General features: G+C 31.4%; 1 protein-coding gene across 3 annotated transcripts; it reads right to left on the bottom strand.

The window, feature by feature from the left end:
* Positions 1-411: 411 nt before the first annotated feature.
* LOC114387009 (transcription factor MYB33-like) lies at positions 412-5,526 on the bottom strand. 3 transcript variants are annotated; one of them, XM_028347107.1, is made up of 6 exons: positions 5,264-5,526; positions 5,090-5,166; positions 4,081-4,134; positions 3,335-3,709; positions 1,468-2,461; positions 412-1,151 (listed from the first exon to the last, which is right to left on the bottom strand). In XM_028347107.1, the coding sequence occupies exons 4-6, from the start codon at positions 3,686-3,688 to the stop codon at positions 898-900; spliced, it is 1,602 nt and encodes a 533-aa protein (XP_028202908.1). In that variant the 5' UTR covers positions 3,689-3,709; positions 4,081-4,134; positions 5,090-5,166; positions 5,264-5,526; the 3' UTR covers positions 412-897. The 3 variants fall into 3 exon arrangements, with proteins under 3 accessions (XP_028202908.1, XP_028202906.1, XP_028202907.1); XM_028347105.1 differs by lacking the exon at positions 4,081-4,134; XM_028347106.1 differs by lacking the exon at positions 4,081-4,134 and having other exon boundaries at positions 5,090-5,526.
* Positions 5,527-9,878: the final 4,352 nt, after the last annotated feature.

Genomic DNA, 9,878 nt, shown 5'->3' with positions numbered 1-9,878 from the left:
GACTTCACCTCATACTTGTACTCCAACAAATATTTCATGTATTTTATCAATTGATATGTCATTATTTTATCAATTGTTTAGTTTTTATTTTTTCAAAGTCATGCATGGTCATGGTTCTTTTTTTTTCTTTTTCAACAAGAGGAGCACAATTATGTTGTTGGCTAGGTAACAACCAAGTTCTGTTCTACTACTACGCGGAATCAGCTAACCATGAACAACTTGAAAATTTATTGTTTATAGACTAAAGCCGACATTATACCAATTTTTTATCCTGTAGCCATTTTAAACATTTTGCAAGTTAGGTATGCTTCAAAATTAAAATGCAACTTAAGAAATTTTTATACATATTGTTTTTTGGCCTAATAATAATCATATAAATGGTAAAAATAGCATCTGTTCAAACAAAAAACATAAGCAAAGAAACTTAAGACGTTCTTAATCCATGCAGTCCAATGTTTCAACTGCAATGTAGTTCAACAATTAAATCAGGAGTTTGCAAAAGCATTCGTGTACACAAGATTCATGATGGTACAATACATGCAACACCCAAAACAAAATTGACAAAGCCACAAGAAATCATTAGTCTCTGACCAATTTTTTGGTACTCAATCTTTTTCAGCCCACCAAATATTGAAATTGGACAATCATATTAAAAAAATCAACACAAGTCTACTTAGTAATGGAGTTTCAAATCACACATCTCATAGAAGTTTTCTTAACCAAGGATGAACAGCTGAAATACAGCAAGCATTTTATTCACTGCCGTTGCACAACAACCAAACCCCCACACCTGACTTGACTTGGCGAGTGTTTGGATTTCCAGTGGAGAGGGCTCCAACGTACGTTCAGAGAAATAACCCATTTTTTATTTTTGCCCTGAATGTACATTTAGAGGGGCTAGAATGGATTTCCAAACATAGTTATAGAAGTTCCAGCAGTCATATATTTATGGTCAGTGGCTAAATCATCTCCAAGAAAGGCCGTTGCAGCATCAGTACTGATAGCCTGGTTCTTGCCATGCCCAGAACCTAGGTCATACCAATCTGAAGTAAGCAAGAAGTCCGGACAAGTATTATTCAACAGGGACAAGGTTTGATTTTCACTGTCAGGGGTCCAAACCTGGTCAACAGACTCTAAATTTGGAAGGTCGCCTGCACATGAATTGAGGAATTAAGGAGGAACTTTACAAAGAATAACAATAGATCTTTAGTAGCTGACAATTAACACAGGAATTAAGGATTAAATCTAACACATGCATTTTCAATAAAACTGATAAATGAATTCGTTGTGATGCAAACTCTATCATATAAAATAAGTATTAACAAGTTTTCAGGGACCCATAATATAACATGAAATCTCCAAAATAATTAAGAAATTTATGATTGAGCCAAAGAACTATGTGAACATGTATAAGAGTGAGATGTTTTCAATAATCATCATCCATACCACAGACAGAAAATTACTAACCAGTAATGGTCTGAACTGGTAGCTGTTCGTTCAATGAATTCATATTGGCTCTAAGACCAGTGCACTCATTCAATATTGAAGTTGCACCAAAGGGAGATACAGGATCAGCATAATCTTCCCATTCTGTCTCGTACACATTCAAAGCAGAGCTGTCAGCTCTGTCACCAGGGGTTGCAGTAGAAGAATTTGAACTCTTGTCAGAACAATGGTTCTTTGAACTGCTCATAGTCTTTGCCTGATAAAGTAAAGCATCCAGCAGGCCACTATTTTGTGGAGAAGAACAATCTGACTCCAGTGTACTGATTGGTGTAGGAGACTGAAGGAAATCATCAACTGACTCGAGCAAAGAAGGTGGGGGGGATGAACCCCAGCTACCTAAATCGAGTTCTGGATATTGGAGTGAAGGGAGCTCCAACTTCACAGCCTCATAAGGCTTAGAAGTAGAGGAATTGCCATTTGAAAGTGAATGGCTGTAACACATTGAGCTGTGCGAGGAGGGACCAGGATCAAGGGGTGCTTGCATTCCAAATGATTGTGCAATCTTATTAGAATTATTGTCTCGAATTTGATCAAATGAATATAAATCATATTTTTTCATATCACAGGAATCGATAAATGGTATTGTTGACTCTTTAAGACGCTTACACTTAGGTAATGTTGGTGGCACAAAACTACAATACTGAGAAGAATCAAGACCTTTTAGCATATTGCCATAAACAGAAATATCAGAAAGCCCGTGCACATAAGGTAAGATTCCCTGATTATCCTTCAGACTGTCAAATATACCATCATGTATCTCAAAACTGTTTTTCTGCAAGAAATCAGGATGCATTTTTTCGCCACCATTAAGTCCACCAGAGCTTTGGCTATGCTGGCTCTCTTGCAAAGCTTGCAAACTCACTTCTGGAGGATAAAGTGGCAACCCAGCCCTTTGACACCTTTTGATCCGGGTGTTCCAGTAGTTCTTTATCTCATTATCTGTGCGACCAGGCAACTACAAGCAAAACAAATTAACCATCATAACAGATTAAGGGGTTTAAATTATTCAAGAAACCTATAAGCTTTATTATTGATTTAATTGTCACTTCCCTGTTTTGGCAATATAATACTAGTCAATTGTTTTCCTAGTCAAGGGGCACAAGTCCACAACATCCAATAGAATGTAACATAGGCAACCTTCTAACTCTTAAAAATGAACAGTTACCATGATGTATTTTATTATCTACTTTGTAAGATTATTAATAACCTAATTTGCAATTGAAGTTGTAGATATGATAGAATTACAAATCATTTGCAAACACAGAAAATAAAAAACTGCATTGAAATGAATGTCTCCCAAGTATCATACCATAACAATGGTTATTTAACTTCTTAAACCAGTATGATGATATACAGAAAAAATTTACAAAAACACTGTAAAACTCTATACTGTGTAAAAGTTGACATACAAACATATTACAGCATTAAATAACACTTATACAGAATGAGTGATGTTATGCATTGGGATTTGGGAATCAAACAAAAGACATGTAAACTGTATTCTGCCACATTAGTTATAGTAGACCTCTACGTCAGCTTATCACCTATTTGGAGATACCTCTCCAAACGCTGATTATTTAATCAACTCTTTTCTTTATTTATGTGTGGATTTGTCATTGTATGACATCAAGAGATAAAACTAGCTTGCTCCATATTTTTAGGGAGAAGTCAAAAGCAAAAGAGGGTTATCAGATGGAAGTTCCTTGATAAAATACAAGAAAGATATAACAGTAGTGACATCACTAATAGCAAATAGAATCGAAGATTTCAAGAAAACATTTAAACTATAACTGCATATGTATGACAAAGAAATTATATATATGCTTACATGCGCTGCCATGCGTGCCCATTTGTTTCCCATTTTGGCATGAAGTTCAGCAATCACCCGCTCCTCTTCTGCGGTAAACGCCCCTTTCTTTAAATTCGGCCTTAGGTGATTAGCCCACCGCAGCCGACAACTTTTTCCGCAACGTAACAACCCGGTGTGCTTCTGAACAGCATTCCAGTTCCCCTCCCCATGCTTCTTGACATAATCCACCAAAATATCATCTTCAGTTGATGTCCATGGCCCTTTCTTCAGAACAATGCCAGCACCTCCTTCATAACTCTCATCATTCAATTGTGTCCCACTCATATCATTGGGAAGCACCTCATCTTCAATATCTATCTTCATTTGTCTCATCTTATATTATATAACTTCTGCCTAAATAATTCACAACCACAAAGAAAAGCCTTAAAATTTACAAAAGTGAAGAATGGTAGTAAAAAGTAGAAACCAAAAAAACTGCTAAATTTGCTTTCAGTTTCATTGCCATAAGCCACTTAATTTCATTTTTCAGATATTTCTTTTGCACAGGGGAAGGAGCTGCAAACCACATCAAGATAAAAAAAAGAGCATAATGATATCATAATTGATTCACACACACACAAAAAAAAAAAAACAGAGAAAACAAGAAATGATCTTTATGAAGACACTTTAAAAGCTAAAAAAGAACTACCACAGCTTAAATTGAAACGAAAATAATCTGAAGCACCATATTATTATATTAAGAAAATCATTAAAAGCATGAATACCCAGTTTCTACTTCAGCAAAATCTGACTCCGAGTATTTAATGATGCTCTCTTCTCTGGACCATGAAAGCACAAATTTCCAGACCCAAAAAAAGAAACAACCCATCAAAATCCATCTAATAATAATGCTTGCCTATAATACCCAATTAGGAATCAAATATATAGGAAAAAAAAAAGCTAGTACTTACCACTTATCACATGATCATCATTTCACACGAAAAATTACAACAAAATTCCCAAAAAAAAAAAAGCTAGTACTTGCCTATAATACCCAATTAGGAATCAAATATATAGGGAAAAAAAAAGCTAGTACTTACCACTTATCACATGATCATCATTTCACACGAAAAATTACAACAAAATTCCCATCCCTTAAAACCCACAAAGGCCAAGCACACACACATTACACATAACACGGAATTCATAGTTCCCACCAACCCCAACACCCCAAATCCGGTCACCACAGTACACATTTATTACAATGTTAATTACCCAAGTAAAGCGAAAAAAGCAAAATTAAAGAATAAAGGCATTTAAATGTACTTTCGTTATTTATTAATCCCAAGGTTTATTCTTGCCATTTATTACAGTATAAATAACCTGAGCAAAGAGAAAAACAAAATTAAAGAGAAGATGCATTTAATACCTTCCTTATTTATTAATCCCAAGGTTTTAAAAAGGGTCTGCGATTCTGGCCATTTTTGATAGTACAATATTAATAACCCGATCAAAGAGAAAAAAAATTAAAGAGAAAATGCATTTAATACTATTAATTTTTTAAGCTCGAGGTTTTAACAAATGATTGGGTTTCTTTCTGTAACCACAATTGTGACAGCATGTGTCAGTAATGTATTAGTAAAAAAATGTGATGAAATAGTGATCGTAATCTAAAACCTTGATTAGGACCATTTTTAAAAATTTTGATTTTAATTTTAATAATACATAAATTCAACAGATCGAGATTTTCCACTGAACAAAAAACAAGAAATGGAGAAAAAGAAAGATAGTTACCTGAATAGGACGCGACGCTAAATAGCTGAATTGAGCTCGGAAACTGAATGGAACAGTGAAAACCGAAAACCCTGTTCCTAAAATTGTGAGAGAGAGAGAGAGAGAAAACCATCACACGTTGGAAAGTGCGATCAACAGCGCAGGCCGCAAAACGGTGTGTTTAAGGAAACTAACCTCGGAATCGGAGCGAGTGCGAAGGGAAGGGGAGGACCGAGAGTGAGGGGTGAAATGAGAAATTCGTGTTTTAGAGAAAACGAAAATGAAATGAAAAGTGAGAGAGATGGGGAGTGAAGGGAGGAAGTATAGGGGGAGAGAGAGAGAGAGAAATGTGGGAAATGAAAATGAAAGGGTAGTAGGAGGAGGAGTTCCACCCCACACACATCACCTTTCACTTCAATGTTTCTAAATCTATGTTGTGTGTGTGTTCTTATATTATTCAGTTCTTCACTTCTTCATTTCCTCCTCCTCCTAGGCTAGCTATTAATAATAATGAAAATGAATGTAAAAAAATAAATAATAAATAATGAGAGAGGTCTTTTATTAATGAGCCGCAAAATTGAATCAGTTTTCTTTTCAGCATACTTTACTACTTCTTTTGTAGTATTGTGTGCTTTTTTAGATTGAATTGAAATGATTCCAAAGAATAATTTTAAATTAATCTCTTACTAATCATTGGTAGTATATTAACTGTATAAAATAGATTCATTATAATTTAATTTAAGATATTTATTGTGCGGTTAAAAAATTAAGATATTTATGAAAAGAGCTTTAGGAAAATATAATTGTATTTCATTCTTATTTAATTAGTATCATTATTTATATGACTTTTAACGATAATTTTATAAAAGTTAATAAACTTTTTATAAATATTAATTTTTGTTTGGATGATAGTTTATATTATTAGTATATAAATTTTTTCTCCATTTTAAAATTTATATTTATCATAATTTTTATTATTCATATTGTAATTTTTACTGATGTTGTATAAAATTTAAACTTTTAATATATTCATTTTTATTATTTTTTCTGGAAGTTATTGTTTCAATGATCGTAAAATAAGGCTTAAAAAATTAAAACTTTATAGAGAGAAAAAAGTGAGTATGAAATATTTTTTTGTATTATGTAGTTTTCATATATATATATATATATATATATATATATATATATATATATATATATATATATATATATATATATACACTGCAAATACTAATGGTGCCTTGGTATTATTGAGTGTCCCTTATTATAAGTGCCCTCAAATTTTCACTTAACTCAAGATTATTTGTAGTTTGAATAACTCCTAAGAGTTTATAAAATATAATGAAAAAGATATTTTAAAAGGTTTGCTTGATTTATTGAAACAAATTAAGGATAAAAAACAAAAAATGCTTACTATATAGTAGTATTTGATTAAATAATTATGAAATGAAAAAATGAAGCAAATAATAAAGCATAATACATGTTATTTAATAAATGAAAAAATAATTATTTTATTCCTCACGCAATATCACACACACACACACACACAAAATACTCGTCTATACAGCTAAATATCGTCAACACCAATTGCAAAATGTTGAACAAGTTCACGCGCAATCACTTTCTCCATTCCTGAAATGGCTAATTACATGCTTCGATTACCAACACGCAGAAAGTAGTACCCTAACCTAACCTTTTATAATATACTAGTATTATTTTGTTTGTAATGTCTAAAGGCACTCTTTTTGCAAAAGTAATGAATGAAACATAACCAAAATAAATAATAAACGTTTTGACATTTTCATGATTTTTCTCCATAAATAGAAGATAAAGTGCAAGTGAGCACGTGGATCAATAATTATTTTCAATTTAATCAATCATCTCAAAGTTAAGTCTCTTAACATTAAATACTCAAAAGAATTAATAGTACTTTCTTTATTTTGAGTAGTTAAAAGATGTTTTAAGAGGATATATTATTACACTACTTCATTACTTAGTTATAAAGGAATACAAGACAAATTTATGAATGAAATTTATGCGAGAATTATCATTATTCTGTAGATTATATAATCCTACCTTGGCTAGTTTTGTTTTTTCAATTTCATTTAGTAAAACTAATGCTAAAATGAGACAGATTTTATATAATGGAGTTAGAATAGAGAATAAAGCCTAAAGTGTAGTGTGAAAGTTAGAAATGAAAAAACGACAGATATTTCATTATTTGAAGTGTTTTTGTACATAATTTTAAGTATAATACAATACAATTTTTTTTTCATTTATTTTAGCTCCTTTTTTCCCCTTGATTTTTGCTTGTGCTATTGAAATGCTAACTTTAAGAGAAGAATTCATAGAGAATAAGTATTTAAAAAAGAGTGAGGACTAGAAGTCACTTTGGCATGAGGGTTTGAGTTCAAGGTAACTGGATTTGGGACAAAATCAAGGAAAATGGGTGGTGAGGTGTTTCAATATTTTTGGGAAGTGGGTATGAATGGACAATGATATCTTCAGAATAAATAACACTAACACGCAACACAACGAGGAACGCAAGGAATGGCAGAGAAACGTAATACACATTCACCCGTCAAATTAGATACGGTTAATAATTAAAAAGTAATTAGGTGAACATTTGTAAAATTGATTGGGAATGAGATTGATTTTAAAGGGAAGTATTGGATGTTTTGTTTTAAAAATAAGATAGAAATAAAACTCCGGATAAAATTTTAGACTCAACACAAAAAGTACTTAAAGCATGTTGAAAACACCTAGAGACAAAAGATTAATCAGGTATAAGATGCAGAAGTTATAATGAATTATACGATTGGTTTTGTAGTGAAGGAAGAATAGAAGTAAAGAGAACTTATGAATTTGAATCTCAATATTAAAGTCCTTTTCATTTCTAAAATATTTCCAATTTAGTGAATTTTAAGAATTAAAATCTTAGTATATGTTCTGTTTAACACTGAGAAATTGATTTTGGTTTAAATAGAACTTATGAATTTGAATCTCAATATTAAAGTGTTTCATTTCTAAAATATTTCCAATTTAGTGAATTTTAAGAATTAAAATCTGAGTACATGTTTTGCTTAACATTGAGAAATTGATTTCGAATTTAGAATTGATTTTAGTTTAAATATATTTTTACGTGTTTGAATTTATATTAGAAAAAATTTAAAATTAATTTTAAATTTAAGATTGATTTTGAGTTTAAATAATTTTAAATAAATTTTGTGTTGGATTAAAAATTTTATACTAAATTATACTCCTAACCTAATCTTATAATAAAACATCCCAATATAAATTACATAACTTCAAAATTAATTTTATTAAAAATCAATTTTATTAAGGACAACCAACCACGCACTTAAACAGTTGAAATTCAATGTAACTTTTTTTTTATAAAATAAAATAAATAAGCTGAAACGCGTGAGAACACGCGCGAAATGATTGTCGAAGCAATGACGTGGCACATTTCCCTGTTTGGGGTTCTTTTAGAAAGAATTTCCCAAACTAGGGCTGTTCTTGAGCGATTTCCCAGGGGGTGCTCTTTTTGCACGTACCCTGCATGGGAAATGCCATTGTTGATGGCGCCTTCAGCAGGAGTTTGGCACATGGCTATGGAAACGCCATTCCCAGCAGCGCTTCCACTTTTGTATGAAAACGCCAGCAGTGTTGGCGAATTGGTGAAGGCTAGCCCTAGGCTTGCAGTGTTGCAGTGCAGACTGACTGCAGCAGGGAAGCGCCAATTGCTCTTGTGAGTTTGGAAGCGCCATTGGTACCAGCGATTTGCCTGAAAACGCCAATGGTGATGGCGTTTGAAGCTGTTTAAATACCCCTCCCACCCCATAGTGTTGTACATTTGTTCTGCGCTTTCGGTTTCAATATTTTACTTTCGTTTTCGTATAGCTTTGTTTTGCGCTTCCCGTTTCAATATTTTACTTTCGTTTTCGTATACCTTTGGCATTTTGGTGACTTTGAAAATTTCAGTGGTATGAAGCATTTTATTTTTTAAAATTATATTAGCTTTCATGTTTTTTCTTGAGCGCTTTCCCTTTGAACATTTTGTTTTCGTTTTGGTAGCTTTGGCATTTTGATGGGTTTGGAAATTTTTGTGGTATGAAGCATTTTATTTTAAAAAAATTATATTAGCTTTTATGTTTAAAAGGCTTGTTAGTGTGTATTTAAATGTCAAAAATAAACAAAAAAATTGTGTAACGATGTGTATTTGAAGAAAATATTTTGAATATGAAATTTGTATAATTTTTTTAATTAAATTAGGTTGGTGTTGATGAACGTTTGAAGTTTGAATAAAAAAAATTATAGATGATATTTATTTGAAGTAAGTATTTTGAGTACGAAATTTTTTTTAATATGAAGTTGTAGTATTTTTTTAATTAGATTAGGTTGGTTTGTTGGTGTGTTAAAAATTTAGAAACGTTGAACTCGAAAGTGTTATTTGATGCTTTGTTTTTTCTTGTACTACAAAAATTTTATTATATTTGTAGTAATTTTGTAATTACCTTTTTCCATTTTAAAGTTATTAATGGTTAAGAATAATTATTTATACTACTAACTTCGGTAATGAATTAATAAATTTTCTGTTAAAAATGACTATGTTGAAATTGTTCATTTTTATAAGTTTGTCCCATAAAATTAAGTTGAAGTTAATTAAATTTTTTTAAAAGAGAAATTGAATGTGAAGTTCCAATAAAGAGATCTTTTGTGATTACATTTTATTAGTTTTGATTAAAAGTTTTATAAAATCGTTTGTGTTATTTAAATGTGTTGATGTGAAATTTATTTAAAATTAATA

Source organism: Glycine soja, chromosome 15, assembly GCF_004193775.1.
Source record: "Glycine soja cultivar W05 chromosome 15, ASM419377v2, whole genome shotgun sequence".
In the NCBI taxonomy this organism is placed as follows: Eukaryota; Viridiplantae; Streptophyta; class Magnoliopsida; order Fabales; family Fabaceae; genus Glycine; species Glycine soja.
The sequence above is the reverse complement of the archived record's forward strand: the minus strand, read 5'-3'. Positions and strand labels throughout refer to the sequence as shown.

What these genes read in the sequence shown, in the direction of transcription:
- LOC114387009 (XM_028347106.1), bottom strand. Translation starts at nt 3,688, where the DNA reads ATGAGACAAATGAAGATAGATATTGAAGATGAGGTGCTTCCCAATGAT. An exon ending in GGGCACGCATGGCAGCGCAT is followed by an intron (nt 2,462 to 3,334) that starts GTAAGCATATAT and finishes TTTTGCTTGTAG; the next exon opens with TTGCCTGGTCGCACAGATAA. An exon ending in ACCAGTTCAGACCATTACTG is followed by an intron (nt 1,152 to 1,467) that starts GTTAGTAATTTT and finishes ATTCATGTGCAG; the next exon opens with GCGACCTTCCAAATTTAGAG.